At 40.1% G+C, this 21,890-nt stretch overlaps 1 protein-coding gene across 2 annotated transcripts in view; it reads left to right on the top strand.

The window, feature by feature from the left end:
- LOC123746851 (CKLF-like MARVEL transmembrane domain-containing protein 4) overlaps positions 1 to 21,890 on the top strand; it is a 158,139-nt gene that overhangs the window by 105,572 nt on the left and 30,677 nt on the right. For both annotated transcript variants that reach the window (XM_045728657.2, XM_045728669.2), the window contains exon 2: positions 14,967 to 15,134. In XM_045728657.2, the coding sequence (XP_045584613.1) occupies positions 14,967 to 15,134 (168 nt within the window). The remainder of the gene's footprint in view (positions 1 to 14,966; positions 15,135 to 21,890) is intronic.

Below are 21,890 nucleotides of genomic sequence, written 5' to 3'. Positions count from 1 at the left end.
TGTTGACTGTACCGTAACGACTGTAAGCACCCTCTGCCTAATTCATTCATAATACAGACTAAGGTGAGTCTTCAGTGTTGTGCTTGAGTGTATTTATTGCGTAAATTAGAGTAAGTAAACACGGAGCACACATGTGGCCTTGTGTGCTGTCATTAATTTCTAAGGCAGGTGTTTGCTCTGCCGCTATAAACATGTATTACGGTGTTTATAATACAAGCCCGCCCCGGGGCTAGGCTTGACGGGAGAGATTGGTCCAACAGCCCGTGGCTTAGAGAACCCGTTTTCACTGGCTCTGTACTGCATTTCCTTCCATATCGTTCACTCTAGTATGTTGCTATTTTACTGTGCAAATTTGGGACCTGACCCTCCACTATTTTCCATACACTATATAAATTTAATTTCTTACCTTTCTGGTCTCATCTCTTAGAGTACATTTTGAGAGCTTTGAGGCTATCCCAATAGTTTAAATGCTTTTCCGTGTCTGTGCGTGCCGTATATGTTCTCTGTATTCGCTTTATTTCAGCAATCTCTTCTGCTCTGAACGGGGAAGTGTCGAGTACTACTCAAGGCAGGACACAACACATGATTTGAATTATATGAGTATTGTGATGAGATCCCTGGATTTGAAGTTCTCGTAATCCATCCTGTCATTTTTCTAGCTGATGTAATATTTTGCTTGGTTATGCTCCCTCAACGTTAGGTCGTCAGACATTATTATTCCCATATCCTTTACATTTTGCTTTCCTACTATAGAGAAACTTAGTTATGTTTTGTACCTTGTATTTTGTTTCAAGTCTGAATGTTTACTTTAAATAAGTACATGGAAATTATCCCTGCTAAACATCATAATTTTATGTTACCCAATCGAAAACTTTATTAATCTCTGCTTGTAGTGTTTCGATGACTTCTACAAAAAGTAATTTTTATGCTGATTTTTGTGTCATCTGCAAAAGATAACATGAAGCTGCGACGTATTTTTGTCTATATCCGTTATGAGAATAAGGAAATGCAGTGGTGCAAGGACTGAGGGACACAGCTTTTCTGTGCTTGGACTCTATTTTATTTGGTTGACTGTTGCTCTTTGCATTCGGTTTGACAAACTTAAATATACATAGACCTACTTTACCTGTTATTCCTACTGACCTCGTTTTTTTGGGCTATCACTCCAAGGTCACATTTATCAAATGCCTTTACAAAGTCCGTGTATATTATACCCGCATTCCTTCTTCTAATTCATCTGTGATTTTGTCATTGTGATCGAGTAGCTGCGAAAGGCATAATCCTCCCTCTCAAAATCCATGTTGATTTGGGTTGTGGAGGCCATTGGTCATAAAACTGTTTCATAAAACTATTTCAAGATTCAAGGCGCATAACACAACCTTTGTTAGACCAGTACAGGAGTAGACCCCTCCCCCCTGATGCCATGCAACTGTACTTCTGTTTTTCTATTCATTCCTTGCATCAAAATAAGTTGTTTGTAGTTGATACAATTCTTGTACCACCCCACAGATCCTGATGTTGCAGCTGCTGGTTGTGGTCAATATACATGTGTTGCATTGATCTGTCTCCAATTATTTGCTTTTTCTATGATAGACTCTGTGGTATGTAAATGTTTTCATTTATTTTCTTAGTTGGAAGTTTTGCAGCTTCATCTTCAGTGTCATTTCCTATTATTCCCACATGACTTGATACCCAGTTGATAAGTACCCGGTGGTACTTATGATGGGGGAGCCGGTCGGCCGAGTGGGGGAGCCAGTCGTCTGAGTGGACAGCACGCTGGACTTGTGATCCTGTGGTCTTGGGTTCGATCCCAGGCGCCGGCGAGAAACATTGGACAGAGTTTCTTTCACCCTATGCCCCTGTTACCTAGCAGTAAAATAGGTATTAGTCAGCTGTCACGGGCTGCTTCCTGGGGGTGGAGGCCTGGTCGAGGACCGGGCCGCGGGGACACTAAAAAGCCCCGAAATCATCTCAAGATAACCTCAAGATGGTTTTGACGTTTGAGTGTTTGCATTAATGATCTGACATTTGTGGTCAGATACATGTTGTCACGTGCGTGTTCTTGTTGCATGGTTTCAGTGGCAATTCTGGAATCTGTAATGTATGATAACATGTTGTCGGTGATCAGCAAGAGTAAGTTCCAAAGACTTTTGAATGCCTAGCATCTCTGTTTGTAAAGTTAAACACACGTTTGAGAGTCTCCAACTGACTACAGAATTTCCTGCCTTAACTGTTGCTTCAGATTCTTATCTTTGCTGTCCTTTTGATTCGTCTTTGAAGTATGTGAAGCTGCCAAATACTAAGTTTGCTTCTATATTCATCTGTGCAAAGATGCCTAGCAGATGGGGGTTTAATCTGATTCTTTTTTCTTAAGGGCCATAATCTTAAAGTATGTTGACAGGATTACCAAGGGCCTTGTATAACGATGTCTGCAGGTATTTCGTCGACCTGCACTCTCTGTCTGTGATTGTATTTGTGATCTCTAATGTATTGATGGTTTTTATTGCACAGTGGGTCCACCTGTTGTTGTTCTGTCCCGAGTTAGTGCTCCAGTGATTATATCTTTAGTGAACCGATTCTAGGTCTAGTCAATATCTTGGTCAGCATGCTGCAAGCACTTTTACCCTTATTTCAACCCATGTTAGTTTGGTTTTGTAGTCTTAGAAGTTTTGTTCCATTATGATTCGCATTGCATCGTTTTGAATACCTTCAAACTTGCCAACTGGTCAGGAGAAGCAGTAAGGCAGGTGCTGAATAATTAACTAAGGAGTAAACGGCATGGATGTAAAGCATTCTTTATAATTTGTGTCCCACTTTTAGACAGGACCTGTGATTGCTCTATATTATATTCAGGCGTGGCTGTCGTCACGTATAGGGACCCTACCCCCACTTCCCAAACCTTCCCTTATTCCTTGAGTCACCCCCTAGTTATTGATAGAAAACGATGATTTAAAATGCAGGAGACATAATTTGAAGAGTATCTTAGTGTGATCACTAATGGACCATTAAAAGTATGTCTGGCACAAACATTAGTGCAGCGTATGTTGAAGCAGCTGCCACTGATAGTATATATAGCCTACTTATGGGTCAGAAATATTATAATTATATTTTGTTTCAAAACATGTCTGGATATTGTGCTTGTTATTGTATAGTAGGAAGGAATCATTGAATGATTTAATGGAAGCCTCGCAGTGTGAGGAAAACCGTTGAACGGAGCGCGCGCCAAGTAAGGCATTTTGAACCAAAATATATGCATCCAGAGCTGTAGCTCGCTTCTCCTATATACGCTCAGAATGTAATATAGTTGAATTATAGTCCCGACATATAGTAAGGTAAGGTGTGAGACGTCGATAGTGGTTGTTGACATCGCCATAGATGCGCTTGTGGTGCTGGAGCATGGTGGTAGTGTGGTGTCACCTGCTGCCGGCCTGTCACCTCGGCCCACCCTGCTGCTGCCGGCCTGTCACCTCGGCCCACCCTGCTGCTGTTGGCCTGTCACCTCGGCCCACCCTGCTGCTGCTGGCCTGTCACCTCGGCCCACCCTGCTGCTGCTGGCCTGTCACCTCGGCCCACCCTGCTGCTGTTGGCCTGTCACCTCGGCCCACCCTGCTGCTGCTGGCCTGTCACCTCGGCCCACCCTGTGGGCTGCTGGTCTGTCACCTCGGCCCACCCTGTGGGCTGCTGGTCTGTGTGGTCCCACCCCTCAAGACCGCCAGTTGAGTCCTAGTTGCGATCTTCCTTTGGAATAGTGAAAAAAATAGCACTAAGAATTGGCAATTTAATTTTACTTTGTAATTGTACCAGCGTTTGGTAGTGCAGACGGAACCCGCAGAATATCCGCGGGTTGAACAATTGATATTCCCACACTACCTGACGAAGCCGTCATCTGTTATGCCGATGACATGTGCATTGTTGCAAATACCAAACTAGACTGCAAGCTCCACTGGTTGTTGTTGTTGTTATAGATTCAGCTATTCGGAAGAAGTTCCAAGTAGCACGGGCTATGGTGAGCCCGTAACTTACCTGGCACACGAGCGGGACAAGAAGCACGTCATGAGAGACGTGCATCTCCTGCATTGCTCAGAGGCAAACTATTTAGTGCTGTTAACACCCTATTGACTGGTACCGACATACCAACTCACTCCTTTTATGATAAATGGCTGAGAAAAAATGGCTACAATCTCATTAAACTCAACATTCCTTTTAAGTGCAATCTGCCTGTCTCCGATATTCCTCTTTATCTGTACCCCACCATTCAAGTGTCATACACACCTGTCACCAAGAAAGATAAAGAGAATCTTGCTCTTCTCAAAGCTGTCACGCTTGAAGCAATTGCCTCCTCCATCGAGAATTTAAGATCTCACGAGCACTGTGTCTACACCGACGGCTCAGTCCAGTCTTCTACTGGACGGACTGTAGCAGCATGTAGGTTTTATAGAAATAATATTTGCACAAAGACTGTCAGTGTCAGGTTAAACAACTGGCTGACCTCCACACAAGCAGAACTAGCAGCATTACAACTAGCTACCAGTACATTAAAAAACATTGGAAGAGGAATAATATTTTGTGATTCAAAGTCTGCTCATCAAGCAATCTAAAACTTCTCCTGGAAGATCGACAGCAAGAACCTCATACTACCAATTATAAATTATCTAATTGCTGCACAGAGTAAAGGGTCTCGAATCTCCTTTGTATGGATACCTTCACACATAAATATAACCCATCATAATGAGACAGACATTGCAGCCAAATAAGAGTGCAACAAAGATGAAGTTGAATTAGATCTAGGTATCCCCATCTCTACTGTTAAAACTGTATTGGTCCAAACATTCAGGTGTGATAGGAAAGAAATTACTGACTGCCAACGACCTAAAAGTACTAGTATAAAAAGGTATGATTTGTTCAGATCTGAAACCTATATCTATGGGCAGCACAAACCGTGCACTAGACTGTGCGACACAGGGGTTGCAAGGATCAGGTTGGGTTACCTGTGGCAGGTGGCTACAGATGAAGGATCTCCCAATCCTGAGCACTCCAGGTGCAAACTGTGAGCAGGAAATGCGGCATGATCTTCCACACTACATCACCGAATGCCCAGTTATTAGACCTTTCAGACCAGTTGGCATGAGGTACCTGGAGCTTTGCAATTACTTTATTCACTCGTATTCTTGAGGATATCCTCATATTGCACCCAAAATTTGCCAGTGCAGGCTACTAAACATATGGCCCTGTATGACTAACCATCCTGCGAGATAGGGACTTTTAGTATCACTGCTACCTTATTCACTTTTGTGTTGATATCCTCATAATGCATCCGGAGTCTGCCAGTGCAAACTGCCTATCACATGCCTCTGTATGACTAACCATCCTGTGTGATGGGATTTTTTTTTAGCATCACGTAGTTAGCTTTTTTGACACACTGTACTCCACTTCATATAGTCTAGGGTAGCTGCACAAATGCAGATGTACCTCATGTATTAATAATAAAAAAAAGTCGGTTGTGGGTAGTTGTGGCTGGCTGGCTCTCTGGCTGCCCAACTGGCTATTTTTTACCCATATACTGTGTCGCTGAATAAACGAACATTTGATTCTTTTATGATGGGACTGCATAACCTATGGTCAGATGCTTGTTAATCCAGCCGCCAAATACCCTGTTTATGAATAAAATAAACAATTTACACACGATTCAACTAATTAATTATGTTCAAACTCTTCTCAAATACTGTAGTACTCCGATCTCTTCCTAGGTTCGAATCCCTCGAAATGTTTCACCGACGTACTGCACATGCAAACAGTTGCTATCAGATCCAAAACACTTAATGAAACCTCAGATTTACAAATTCGTAAATTGAAACATATATATATATATATATATATATATATATATATATAAATATATATATAATATATATATATTATATATATATATATTTATATATATAAATATATATATAATATATATATATTATATATATATATAATATGTATATATGTATGTGTTGTATATATATAATATGTGCTTCAGCCTACAATTTCGACCTATTGTCTTGTGTATGATCTCCCGTCCTGTGTGACAGTGAATACCAGCATTATCTTCACTCTAATGTGACCTAATTGAACTACTCAGATTAGGCAAAATTGTAATTAATTTTGTCAATGAAGATGTTAATAATAATACAATCTAACATCAGATTTGAGATTTTTCCCCGTGCTTCTCAATTCATGAGCCGCACCCGTGGTGTGCCGAGGCGGAAGAGGATCCTATCGCACTTCCTCTTTTCCCGAAACCGGGTCGTCTGGGCACCTCCGCTGCTCCGTTGGTCCTCGCTCCAAGATCAACAACTGGTGTTGCCTTGTGCACGTTCTTTATTACTGCTTGGTTGCTGGCTTTATATTCCTGCCCGGGGCGTCTGACGTCTACCAGTGGGTGGCGCATTCTTCCAGTAGTCCTTGAACTTTGATTCTTGTCACCTGAAAGTGAGGTAGTCAAATGAAACAAAGGAACTGCCCTTTATAAAAGCTTATTGCCATAGTTTACTTCTCTCATGAACATTTACTGCTAATAGTCAACACCAGAGCGCAGAGGATCTGAATAAAAGTAAGGCTAACCATACTGTGTGATGGGGAAACTAGATATTATATGCTCTTAATGGTAGCTCTTGATCTATTCGCTATAATTCCTCACATTGAATAGGAGTAACAACACTGCTTTGTACCCAAGATTGTTAATAATAAAAAGAGGCGGCGGAGGTATGGTGTTCTGTACAGACTTTGATGCATTGCCAGGCTCGATGATTCACACTTCCTAGCGTGTACCCTGTGACTGAATGGAGGGTGCCACTGAGAGCTTGCTAATGTTGATGATCTATGAGCACTCATACTCCACCGGTGGGGGTGATGGTGGGGGAGTTATAAGACACTTTGTACCCAAGACAGTTCGCCAACGGATTTTTATGACGTTCCAAACCTTACCCAACCTAACACCCAATCCAACCCAACGAAACCTAAGCTAAGGTAGCAAGCACTCTGTAAACTGCTATCAAATTCAAGTTGCCAGCACTCTAAGCTGCCATCACTGCAAGCTTCCAGCGCTATAAGCTGAGAGCAAACTTTAAGCTACCGGCTGCTGTGTTTATTTTTTCTGATAGAGCTGACGAGTTAGTCAATGAATCTGTCTTCAAAAATAGAGTATAAATTTGGACTGCCTTAAAGCAACCTGAGAACAATAATACACCAACAACTTCAACTGTCACGCAACAAGAGCCACACACAGCTATGGATCATGTAATCAAATCAGCAGACTCCTGAATGTTACTACTACTCGACGATAAGATTTCTTGGTATTTGCAGTGATTTAGATCTGACTAAATGATTTAGATTTAGACCTGTGTCAGCAAAATTATTAGCACACCTACCGTCACTATGTGATGGAGTGGGAAAAGAAACGGGAATTCAGAGTCAACTCTATACCAAATGTTCAAGAAATGTGTAAATATTTAATTCAAAGTGATCGACTACGAGACATTTTAGCCAAATATCCCCAGTTTGCCAACTGTAGATAATAAATGTGGGTGATTGTAACCTCTCCACCGCTGCCCACTCGATGGGGGGGGGGGGGGGGAGCGCGGTGTGCAGGGCAATCAAATCAAATATGAAACTAGCTCACCGCATATACAAGCTTCTTAGCTTGCATATGAATACTTGTGGTCGTTCTGGAACCCATTGTTGTAATACTAATATACATTAAATCGTGTAACTAGCTCATCAAGCCTGTAACTTGTATAATTAAATGAATTTTGGGGGGTTCAGCCCTTGAACCCATTATGTACCTTTGTAACCTCCATTACCGCCCACAGGATGGGTATAGGGTGCACAATAAATGAACTAACCTGAACTAACATTAAAACTATATGATGTAAAGTGGTGGCCGTAATGAGACTGGAGACTGGCGGCCTCCCCGCCTGGTGTGTAACAATATGAGTGTTACATTACACCTGCCCCCCATAGGGAGGAGGTTTGTCCGCCTGTAACACCCTCCAGACCGGCCCGTTACCCTGCTATGCTGATGGTGGTGATGATTATTATTTATAATCAATGTACATTTGAAACTTGGTACAGTAAAGTATTCGTGCGTACACGGTGTTAATTACAGAAAGCTGCTAATAACCTTGATTGGCACCGTGCTTTCTTTTTTCGTGGGTATTTTGGGGCATCGTGTTATTAGCCGGCATGTTATTTTGGTGCCTTGGGGTTGGGTGTGGGGGGGGGGGCGCCGTCTTTTTTATGGGGGGCATCGTGGTATTGAGGCATGTATTTTTTGAGCCACCTGCAGCAAACACGATGCTCGATGCCTCATTTTACATACCACTTCTCTTCCTTGTTGCATGCCATTTTTAACTTCCCTTTCGTCGGTATATGGTGTCTTCCGTCGCTTGCTTGCTTGTTCGAGGCGTGATTGGCTCTCCCCACTGAGCAACGTGATGCCGTGTTATTTTCCCTGCAGCTCAGGCGCCTCTCCCTAACTGGCCTCGTAGCAATTAGTCGTGTCTTTGCAAGAGAAGGTGCATCACCCCTCCCCTCATTTCCAGCCCGGCCTGGCCCTTGTAACACATCCACCTGCTGACTCAGGCCGGCATGCAATGCGACCCGGCATTACCGCCCCCTCCTCCCACCTCCCGGCTGGTGTAGGGGAGGGTTGCCTGCCACTGTACACTCCCGAGGCTCGCTGTGTCCACCAACCGGTTTCTCGTGTTGTTTTCAAGCTCTGTTCACGAACACAGCTTGAAAACAAATGACGAACCATGCTCTTGGGGTATGGTTTCTCGGCCTGGTATTGGCCGAGACGGGTTGCTGACGCTGTCACATTACCCCCCCTCCCCCTTAGGGCAGAGCGGTGCCCACCACTTGGCATAACATTAAATCAGTGTTAATTAATGACGTTGATTCTGTATTGATTACGGCGATCCTATCCTGATAACGTTGATGAAACGTTGATCATATGTGGGTGACATTGATTCTTCGTTAATGACGTTAGTCCTACAATGATGACGTTGAGGAAACATTGCTCCTATGTTCATGACGTTGATATTACATTTATGGCGTTGACCCTAACTACCTGTTATTGATTCTGGGGCTCAACGTCCCCGCGGCCCGGTCTCTGACCAGGCCTGGTTGGTGGTCTGGTCAACCTGGCTGATAGGCTGCGAGCAGCCGCGTCCGAGGTGTGAATCACAGCCTGGTTGAACAGGAATGCTTGGGAAATTTGATGAAATTCTCTCTTGAACTCCGCGAGAGGTCGGCCAGTTATTCCCTTATGTGTAGTGTTGAAGTCTTGATACCACTTTAAGGCTTTATGCCATCGTCAGTTTGGTCTACTTTCTACTTGATGACTAATGCATGCCTACTCTGCTTGCTGTCTACTCTCTACTCTTTTTGGTATATAAAAGGTGCCGCCCATGGAATGGGTGTGCAGGGAGCATAATTAGTAACTGTAACTAGCTCGCCACAGATGTAAATTGCTCTGTATAGAGACTGTTGTTGGCCACTTCTCGTACAACTTGTGATATAAAAGACTATTGACTTTATATTAAATTGTGTAACTAGCTTCATAAGATTTCTAGCTTTCTAACTAGATGTAACTAACTTTCTTAGCTAAATGAACCTTGGAGTTCAGTTTCTGAGCCCATTATGTGTGTGTAACCTTTTCATTTCGTCCCACGGGATGGGTATGAGGTCCACTACCGCCCACAGGATGAATATGGGGTCGACTACCGCCCATGGGATGGGTACGGGGGTCCACTACCGCCCACGAGATGGGTACGGGGTCCACTACCGCCCACTGGATGAATATGGGGTCGACTACCGCCCATGGGATGGGTACGGGGTCCACTACCGCCCACTGGATGAATATGGGGTCGACTACCGCCCATGGGATGGGTACGGGGGTCAACTACCGCCCACGGGATGGGTACGGGGTCCACTACCGCCCACAGGATGAATATGGGGTCGACTACCGCCCATGGGATGGGTACGGGGGTCCACTACCGCCCACGAGATGGGTACGGGGTCCACTACCGCCCACGGGATGAATATGGGGTCCATAGCCATCATCCAAGCAAAGAGCTGTGAGGTTCACAACATATAAATAAAACACGGACGACACAACCTCTACACAAGTCAGTATTTGGACTTACAGTCTACCTCGCCATGTTCGAGGCTATGACTCGAAATGTGGTTCGTCCACCTTCAGCCTGTAGTGTAAACAGTTCCGAAACGAACGTAACGAAAACTCCTTACATAATCTTACCTAGCCCTAACTATACGTAAACCCACAATACATAATAATATTAATTTACATTTCAGAAAACAATATTTATACTGTATAGAATACTAGTCCTGTTGGTTGTCTGATGAGTAAGTAAAAATTGCACTTTAGTAAAATCTGTCAGTATTTGACTTGCTACTTGGGCTAGAAGATGGATTGGGAGTCCTCTACCGCCCACGGGATGGATATGGGGGTACATAATAAATGAACACTATAAAAATAAGAAAAGTACAGTAAGCCCTCTGCTGAGTGTATATGAGAGTAAAGCCATCACTCAGGTAAGTCGCCACTCATTTACTTACCCCGTTAAACCCGTTAAATCTTTAATCATTAAGGACAAGTGGACGACTTGATATTTGTATTCAACACTTCACTCTAATATATTTCAGTCTGCCAAGTATCTGACTGGGCTTACTTCCACTAACTTGAAAACAGTTACAACCCCGCTCCTGTGCCAGGTAAGTCCACTATGGGTTCACCATAGCCCGTGCTACTTTTGTTCAGAGTAGTTGAATCTAAAACAACAACAACAACTCGAAAGCTAAACCTGTTCTCACACCAAGTCCAGAATCTGGCTTAACCTCACTAATGCGGCTGCAGAGCCTCACTGGTCACAGTATACTACTACCAACCTCTCTGGCTATATCCTAACTCACTACTCTTCGCTTACTCCAGCCTCCCTCACATAACTCACTGGTTATGTTACCAACCCGTCCTCCTAATAAAACGTCACATTTTGACGTATACTTTACCTACCGCCAAAAATTGTTGTACTAGGAATGATAGCGGCTCGCGAAATTGACATACTGTCCCGTTTTCACTTCGTGGGTCCTCTGGTTGGTGAGGATAAGGCACTTGATGTTGAGTTTCTTGATGTTGAGAAAGGTCGCGAGTACGGGCTGAGTGACTATAGCCTTGTGGAGAGTTGTGACCTTCACTCTCAGTCCCACACGCCTGTGACCATAGGCTAATGGGGGGCGTTATGACCTTCACTCTCACATGCCTGAGACCGTAGTAGAAGCGATGTGACCATTATTCTCACCCCTACATGTTGCGACTGTTATTGAGTAATGCAGTCACGGGAGAGGGGAAGAGAAGGGGTTCTTCGCATCATTCCCACGCCAGTTACGGCAGTGGAGATAGGGGCGACCTATAAATGCGGGAACTGGGCACCCTGGCGTAGGGCTGGAGCCCTGGGCACCCTAGCGTAGGGCTGGAACCCCGGGGCATCCTGGCGTACCCTGGCGTAGGGCTGGAGCAGCTCAGGGCTCACGCTTACTACCCATTCCAAGAGTGAAGTGAACGAATAGTTGCCCTGAAGACTGAATGAAAAAACAGCTTAACCAGGAACAATGTAGGAGTGACATGGCACAAGCGTAGATCACGAGAAAGGCAAGCTATTACGCGTTCCAAGTTGTTCCCCGTTTACTGAAGTTTGTGAAGACCGATGGCATGTGTCGTAGCAACAAGCTTGTCGAGCTGTTAGTGTCGGAATTTCCGACACTAACAGCTTTTGAGTCACTGAGTTTCCGACTCGGAAACTCAGTGACAGGGACCTAGGTTCATACCAGTGACATGCATAGTCTTGGATAAAATGTAGTTACAGCTGGCAACCAGTTTGACAGATCTGGACTGATGTTTAGCAGCAAGGGAATAAGAGCCGAGGAAAAGGAACAATAAACGGATGAGGGGCAAGGAGAAGGAGGGCGGCACGAGAACCACTCTGGTATTTGGTCTTCCTGGTTGGATGGTGGCCAGGACCAGGGTAACATGTTGCCCAGTTTGGGGGAAGATAATTCTCATCGACATTGAAGTTTACAACTTTATTACTATGTGCTGCTTGCCAGTCTTGAACCATAATGTCACGGAGGATATATATGGTCTTGACTGGAGGTCGTGGACGGCAGCAGAGGGGTTTCTGCGTCTGACCTTGCTCGTCACTTGTCTCGCTTTAAGAGGGATGAATGGGATGATTCTCGCCGTTCTGCAAGAATGACTTGAGTGAAACTTGATCCACTTGAGAAATTATCCATGTTGTTTGTTTGGTTGGTTATTGAATGTGTTCGCTGCTCTGTGAACTGTATTCTGGCATATGTCAGTGATCAGACTGTCATAAAATTCTCGAGCTGATTAGTAATTTGTAATATATTTAAGAATTGTTATATTTCCAAATTAAATGCATTCTGTTAGCATGTTTAAGCCTGTATGGATGCGAACTTTAGGACCTTCTAAATGCTGATCTTGGTAAGCTTAATTGTGAGTGAAGGAAATGTTGAAGACGAATCTTGGGAGACCATCCTCGCACTTATTGCAGTCTCATATCAGGCCTCTCATGTCCACACCCACACTTGAAGAAATAATTCACAAACGAGTGATATCCTTTTTGTCAGAAGGGAATCACTCATCCAGCAAACTCAATTTTTTTTTTTCAGGCACTAACTTGTCACTGGCCACTCCAACTTTTCCAGAAATATAAACATAATTTTTAGGACATACAACTTAAAGAATGAGTGATGTACATCATGGTAGAACAGGTATACAGGGCAGCATAAAACAACTAGTCAGCAGAGGAAGCAGGGAAACCTCTAGCTGGATATTTGGACTTTTATAGGAACTACTGTCACAGAGATGGCTTACTGACAGGTATTTTGAGTCCTATTGAAGTCAGATCGATGGTGCTTGAACTGTGCGTTGTGAGTGCTTTTAGAAGTGGGATATAACCCTAGAATCTGGTGACTGCTGAGGGTGTGAAATTTTGTTGTATAAATTAATTGAATGATTAGTTTATGCCAGTCTTTCAAATTGTATTCTCATTGTCAGATATTTCATGTTATGTTATTATTACTTTTATTTATCCACTGCAAATTTGTTTAAACTAACCCAACAAAAATATACAAAACAGACATTTATGAATAAAGTTATTACACAAAGAAAATACCATTAATGTGATGTATCAATGAGAAAAACCGTAGGAGCCGTGATGAGGATTCGAACCAATGCTCTGGGTACTCCCAAGCACACACCTTAGACAACTTAGCCACGACATGGTCAAAAGGAAGTGCATAGGTAGAATTCCTGGATGCCAGATTTAGAGTGCATGGGGAGATTGAGTGAAACCCTGCCCCAGCTTCAGTGGAAGCCTCAGGAACCCTCTTGGATTCAGTAGAATCCCAGGTTGCACTCCTTTTGGCCATGTCATGGCCTAGTTGTCTAAGGCATATGCTTGGGGGTACCCAGAGCATAGGTTCAAATCCTCATCCCACTGCCAATAAATTTTCTCAATAAAGTTATTAATTGATTGGTTATTGATAAAGTTATTGGAATTGATAATCAATTCTTCATAATACTGCATTTGATGATTAACTTTGATAAATAATCATCACATATGATATGAGTTGTTTTCTTCATGTACCTTTGAGGAGCCACACTGACCAGAGGGTGGGGTCCAATTTAGCTGCTTTGGCCTAGGGTCCAAAAAACAGTTAGGTACAGCACTGACTAACACAATGGAGGTGAAACTTGTGTAGTGTAATAAAATATTCATAGGGATTGTATAGTATACTGTAATACAATGGAGATAGGGCTTGTGTAACATAATACGTATACTGTACAATGAAGATAGGCTTGTGTAGTGTAATACAATGAAGATAAGGCTTGTGTAGTGTAATACAATGAAGATAAGGCTTGTGTAGTGTAATACAATGAAGATAAGGCTTGTGTAGTGTAATACAATGAAGATAAGGCTTGTGTAGTGTAATACAATGAAGATAAGGCTTGTGTAGTGTAATATCGCTCTGATATTCCTAAAGTGCTACACACCCAAAGAAATGCTATGAAAATCAAGGGTCCCAAATTGTGGAATGACCTCACAAATGTAATTAAAAGCCGTACGCCTCCAAACCAGTTTAAAAAGAGACCAAGACATATTTACCTAATATCATGTACTGTACCTAATTTCACTCACATTTTCCCTCATACAAGTTATTTTTGTGTTTTATATTATTTCAGGCAAAACTTAAAATAAGTTTTGCCTGAAATGCTTTGTGTAATAGAGGCTTCATTAGTACTGTATGTGTAACTCCTGTCCCCACAATTGTACTTTACTCCCATGTTCTTTATGCACACGTTCTTTTGAATACAGATTTGAATATGAATATAATTGAGATAGGGCCTGTATAGTGTAATACAATGGTGATATTGTTTCTGTAGTGTAATACAATCATGATAGGGCTTGTGTATTGTAATACAATAGGGATTGGGCTTGTGTAGTGTAATACTATGCAGATAGAGCTTATGTAGTGCAATATATACAAATACAAAATAAATACAAATATTTATTCAGGTAAAGTACATACGTACAAGGTGAGATACAAAAAGTTGATGGATTTATAGATAGAGCTAGTACATACAATGCCTAAAGCCACTATTACTCAACTATTACTATTATTATTATAATGTAGATATGGTTTATGTAGGAATTATATAGCAAAGATTGGGGTTATATAATGTTGGTAAGATCTACTGTAGAAATAACACAGTACTGTATTGTACAGTACTTGAAAAAAAATAAGCAAACACGATCATAAGCTCAACAGAAACGAATAAGCAATGTCTTACTGTTTTGTTTTTCTCTCCTTTACAGCTTATTGGCATCCTGTGCATGGCCTGTGCTGCACCGGCATGGACCAAGGGCACACACTGGTTCCTGTTCGTGGTGGTCACAGCCTTTGTGTCCACCGCCATCTGGTGTTTCATATACCTGTTGAACCTCAAGAGTGCCATCACCCTTCCCATTGATTGGCTTCTCACTGTGAGTCTTTAGTTAAACATTGAGTATATGATTTTAAAACTCTTATGATAATACAGTAGTCTAATTTCCAGACCTTCTAGATATTTTTGTAAATTTAGCATAAAGTATTATGTATAGATATTTGTATAATAGTTTTTATTTACATAATTTTTGTTTAAGAAAGATATGTTCAACATTACTCAGTTCAAGAATTCACTTAGCTTTGATGAATAAATATGCCTAACTAGGTTATCATTAATTTATATATAATATATATATATATATATATATATATATATATATATATATATATATATATATATATATATATATATATATATATATATATATATATATATATATACTGTATATAATATATATTTAATGCCAAAATATACTAAATGCTTTTTTATATTACTGTACTTCACGGATAGATATCCCATTATTATAAAGTAAAATAATGATATCCTTGTGATAAAAAAATTACACAAAAAGGTATAGGCTTACAATTTTTAATTGATTCTTCTTGACTCCAGTTTATTAGAATGTTATCACTTTTTCAGCCTTCACCTTCTTCAGTATGAATCTTCCAAGTATTTTGCAAATAATTTAAAAGATTGGAGATAATTTTACGAATTTTATTCTGAACAATATGTATATTTATACATATACTGTACTATATATATATATATATAATATATATATATATATATATATATATATATATATATATATATATATATATATATATATAATATGTATACAGTATGTTTATAGTTTGTTTATACATATACAATATAGTTTATACATGTGTGTGTGTGTGTGTGTGTGTGTAAATAATACCTTGCATGCTGTGGCCAGTGGGGAGTGACATTATAACTAGCATACTGTATCTTGTTCTTGATTAATGTATTGAGGTGGACTGTCTCAGTCACTGAGGTGGGCTGTCACAGTCACTGAGGTGGGCTGTCACAGTCACTGAGGTGGGCTGTCACAGTCACTGAGGTGGGCTGTCACAGTCACTGAGGTGGGCTGTCACAGTCACTGAGGTGGGCTGTCACAGTCACTGAGGTGGGCTGTCACAGTCACTGAGGTGGGCTGTCACAGTCACTGAGGTGGGCTGTCACAGTCACTGAGGTGGGCTGTCACAGTCACTGAGGTGGGCTGTCACAGTCACTGAGGTGGGCTGTCACAGTCACTGAGGTGGGCTGTCTCAGTCACTGAGGTGGGCTGTCTCAGTCACTGAGGTGGGCTGTCTCAGTCACTGAGTCACAGTCGTTCCATGTTGTCTTGGTCATTTATGCACTTTATAATATCTTCAATTATTGGATGCCAAATAAGTTTTAATTTTTTTTATTTAAGTTTTTTCACATTTTAATTATATCATACTGAAAGTAAGATTATTTGGATGTTCTGATATAGACAAAATAATCGAAGTTTCCTTTTGGCACCTTCTTTTGATAATTATTTATGTCAACAGTTACCAAATTGTATTCCGTCTTTATTATTTATATTCTAGCCGAATTATAAAATGGCTTCTGTTTTATCATTTTCAGCTGGTATTGTTCTTACAAATACAGCTCTTACCGAAAGGAAATAAATGTCAAATATGCTTTGTATTCCTGGTATGACATCATCCTGAGCCAAGCCCTGTATTCCTGCTTCTTAAACTCCTATCTTGCATGATGTTCCTCACACCCTTCACCATTGATCTATTTCAAGCATGGCATTTTGTTGAAATAGAATTTGCTGTGCTAGATTTCCCCCCTTTCCCTTTTATCTTTGTGCTGCGTAATCTCCCCAGCTTGGCGCTTCCTTTGATAATTACTTACTACCATCTTTGATCAATATTTTATAGCATTACATCATTATTATTAGGAAGGAGGAAATTATCAGGGGAAAGTGCCAAGTCATTATTACACACTGAAATCACAATAGAGTGATGCATCAAATGAACAAATCCACAAGGGCCGTGATGAGGGGTTCGAACCTACGTCCGAGAGGATCCCAGATGCGCCTTAATCGACTGTGCCATGACATGATAAAAGAATTGCAACCGGGAGTTCCACTGACCTCACATGGATCCTGCAGTCTCTCCTAGACACAAACCAGGGTTTTACACAATTTCCCCATGCACCAGGGCTCTTGTCAGTAAGCTATTCTACCTCTTCGCCCTTATTTCATTGCACACAGAAATCACAATAGCGTGATGCATCAAATGAACAAATCCACATAGGCCATGATGAGGGTTCGAACCTACGTCCGAGGGAATCCCAGCAGCGCCTTAATCGGTTCTCGGACGTAGGTTCGAACCCTCATCACAGCCTTTGTGGATTTGTTCATTTGATGCATCACACTATTGTGATTTCTGTGTGTAATGAAGTAAGGGCGAAAAGGTAGAATAGTTTATTGACAGAGCCCTGGTGCATGGGCGAATTGTGTAAAACCCTGGTTTGTGTCTCAGAGAGACTGCAGGATCCGTGTGAGGTCAGTGGAACTCCCAGTTGCAATTCTTTTACCATGTTGTGGCACAGTCGATTAAGGCACGTCTGGGATCCTCTCGGACATAGGTTCGAACTCTCATCATGGCCCTTGTGGATTTGCCTAGCCATTTTGACTATATTGCTCTTGGAAGGGGTCAGGATACAGATTTGGGATGGATTAGGGATTTGGGATGGATTTGGGATTAGGAAGGTTTTATAGTACTGTATTGCATTATTATTATAAATATTTAATAATAATAATAATAATAATAATAATAATTTTATTTACAAGAATGTGCAGTCAAAGAAACATAAAATAATTGTTTTGCATAGCATTTTTGCTTTTGTTGAGTTTCACCTAGTAATATTAAAAAAATTGTTTCTCATGTAGTGCCCATAAGTTCTATTACAGTACTTCCTTCTAGGATATGCTTAAGGTCAGGATTGGCACTGCAGTTCAGAGTTTTAAAAATGTAGAGTACAGTTGAGAGTATGAGCAGTGACTTTATATTTACATGTTCAAAGTCGATTATGTGGCGCAGTCAATTAAGGCGTGTCTGGGATCATCCTGGATGTAAGTTAGAACCTTCATCACGGCCCTTGTGGATTTTATTCATGTTCAAAGATTTCAGCAAGAGAGCAGAGTGGTGTCTGGGATTAGAATTTGCTATTATTCTATTTGCTGATTCATGTTGGGTAATTAGGGGTTGGAGGTAATTAAGGGTGGGTAGATACCCAGGCACATAGTAGGCGAGATATGGATAAATGAACAAATAATACGGAGTTACTAGTGCAGGATGAGGTGCGTAATATCTGATTCTGAAGAGAATGCCTCTGTTTTATAAACTATTTTTTATGATTTGTATATGGCAGTGGAAACTCAGTTTTTGTCTATGTGAACACCAAGGAATTTTCCAGCTTCTGTGTTCATAAGTTGAGTATTGTTAATTCTTAGGTTAATTTGATTGTTGGACTTGTTACCAAGCAATGTGTAAAACATGTCATTGGTGTTAGGGTAAGTTTGTTAAAGTCAACCACAAATGGATTTTATTTAGTTCAGCATTCACTGTGTCGTTTAGAATAAGTGGGTTAGCATGGGAGAAAATGAAGGTTGTATCATCAGTAAATATACTGTATTGGCTTCAAGTATTGAGTGCCATTTAGAAGAATATTCATGTAAATAAGAAAAAGGAGTGAACCAAGTGTACAGTACTACCCTGTGGAATGCCAATGTTAATTGTCAAAGTGGGTGAAGTAGCAATGTTCACAGAAACATACTGGTGCCTGTCAATGAAGTAAGATTACATGTACTGTAGTGACCTATGACTCCATAGTGTTGGAATTTGAAAAGGTTATTGTGGTTAAGTGTCAAAAACATTAAGTAGATCAACAAATAACCTTTGGGGTATAGTACTCATTTTTGTCAAGAGCTGGATGTATCAGGTCAAGAATATTAATTTAAGCATTGTTGGTGCTTTTATGGGATCTGAAGCCATATTGGTAAGAACTAAGTATACTGTATTGTGTTTGTCTAGGAAGGAATAGTGTTTGTATAAGTTTTTCTCAAATATTTTGGAGGTGAGCAGAGTTGATATTGGCTTAAAATTATTGATTTTGGCGAGATCACTACTCTTATGGACTGGGATGATTTTAGCCATTTTAAGAATACTGTATCTTGGAAGGCTTAGAGCTCAAATGATTTGTTGTAGAGCAATGATATGGCAGGAGCTAAAATTCTAGAAGCATTTTTGTAGATTAGGGTTGGTATTTTGGAAGGTTTACTCGATTTAGTTTTGAATGCGAGGATTATATCATTAACATCTGAGGCATTAGTGGGAGTTAGGTACAAAAAGTCAGGAGTACTGCCTGCAAGGTAGCCATTAATGTTGGTAAGGAATGCTGGGATTTCATTTGCAAGAGATCTGCCATTGGATAAGAAGAAGCTATTGAATTTAATGGCAGTGTCAGAGGCTGATAGAACTCCATTGTCATTTGGTAGGAATAATGGTTTCTTATTTGAACCTAATATGTGGAAAATAGTGTTCCATGTTTTCTTCATGTCAGCCTTTATTTTATTAAATTTATTTTATTTATGAATATTTATTATTTATTTATTATTGTACTGTAGTTTGTTTTAGCTCTCCTAATTACAGTACAGTATATTAGAATTTAGAATCTCTTTTTTAAATACTGTACATGGATAGCAAAATATTTCTGAAATTATTCACGACCTTTGTAAGACCAAAATTAAACTATGGAGTGGTTGTATTGTGCCCATATCTCAAGAAGTACATCATTAAACTAGAAAATGTGCAAAGACATGCAACTAAATTGCTGCCAGAGCTGGAAAACAAGAGCTACGAGGAGATGTTAGTGGTGTTATACTGTACTGTATATACCAAAGCTAGAAGATAGAAGAAAAAGAGGTGATATGATCGCTATGTACAATTTTGTAACAGGAATCGACAAAATTGATAACAAAATTGTTCAACACTGCAATGTCAAGAACAAGAGGACATAGGTTCAAACTAAAGAAGCAAAGCTGCCAAAAAACATTGAAACTTACTTAGCAGAGTGGTAGACAGTTGGAAAGTGTTAAGTAATAAGGTGGTGGAGGCCAAAACTGTCCGTAGTTTCAAAGCGTTATACAACAAACAGTACTGTATTGAGAAGACGGGACACCACGAGCATAGCTCTCATCCTGTAACTACACTTAGGTATTTACACACACAGGCATATGCATATACAGTAGAGTACATAAAGTAATTAAGTATAAAACATGTGGATATACAGTATCTAGTTGGCTATACAGTAGTGATGCAGTATCAAAGTAATCATAAACAGAAAATTGCCATCAATGAAGAAAAGACCACTTGACCCCTCCAATGCACAGTTGCTTTTTTCAAATCTAGGAGCCTATAATTTTAAATCTTTAGATTTATATCTGGTTACCAAAATTATGTAGAAAACAAATGTGTATCCTCATTATATAAACTGTATTTAGTGATGTTACCTTGCTATGTAATTAGTACAGTAGTTATTAACCAAATTTTCTGTATGAGGGGAAAGACTAACCTTAAGGTGGAGGGGCCATAATCAATTTCTAGTTTTAGTATTGCTCCTCCTTAAACATGGTGCTCTAAACTCACCTTAACACCAACTGATGCATTCAAAACTCATTGTGCTGATTTCTCAATGTTTGGATTTATATTTGACATATTTTATTCATGACAAAATAAGTCTTCCAATATAATCAATACTTGTCACTAGTAAATATTACATTTTGAAAAAAAAAAAATTGGGGTTTACAAGTGAAAATACTTAGTTTTTATTAAATACTGTATTGTATCTAGTTTGTGGCGGTTAAGTTTTCTGCACAAGTATATGTAAAATATACTTGTATCTATAGATACAGCAGTACAGTATCTATATTTGATAAATAAAATTAGAAGTGCTGAAGTAGTTGGTTTAGGCAACTTTCCATTGAACTATCTGAAGACATATTGAATTAAATAAGCTAAAATAACAGGCAATTTAAAAATAATGTAGACTCATTACAAACTTCTTGATAAACTTTGTTTACCATTCAATAATTAGGTTTTAAGAGTGCGTTAAGAGAATCCATGCAGATTCCATGGCGATGTCCATGAAGATGCTTGTATTAATATCCTCAAATGTTAACTTCTCCCAGAATTATTTTGATGATGACTCTCTCATCAGAAATCAGCAACATATATATTTTTGATAATTAATTGTGTTTTAGTGTTTGTTTTTTAAAACAGCATCAGTTGGTTATAAGTGTAAGGATGTTGATGTAATACATTACATGCATCTTCTGAGTAAGCAATTAGAGCCCTCCCTAATCTCTGATCATAGTGACATTTAAATCTTTATACAGCATATGAATTTAGTAAGAAACAGGAAATCAGATACGGGGTGAGGATTTTTTTACTGTTCATCTCTCTTAAATGAAAAATAATTATTATGCACAAAATAAGGTTAATGACAACTACCATGCTTTGGCTAGTAGCAAATGTTATGAGAAAAAAATATGCTGTATTGTTGTTATGCAAGTTTATATTGCTGTTTGTAACTAATAAGTTATTAAGACACTCATAAATTGAGTGTATGACTTCTCCAACAATATTCCAATATTTAATTGCATGTGAATGGCATTTTTCAACTTTGTAATGCATCACTTTGTAATGCTGTATAAGGCTTAATTCTGAATGTTTACTGAAAATCCTCATCCCCCCCTCTTTTTGTGGCCTCGAGCTTGTATTTGATTCCCTGT

This window comes from Procambarus clarkii, chromosome 10, assembly GCF_040958095.1.
Source record: "Procambarus clarkii isolate CNS0578487 chromosome 10, FALCON_Pclarkii_2.0, whole genome shotgun sequence".
Taxonomy (NCBI): domain Eukaryota; kingdom Metazoa; phylum Arthropoda; class Malacostraca; order Decapoda; family Cambaridae; genus Procambarus; species Procambarus clarkii.
This window is presented reverse-complemented; position numbering and strand designations above follow the sequence as displayed.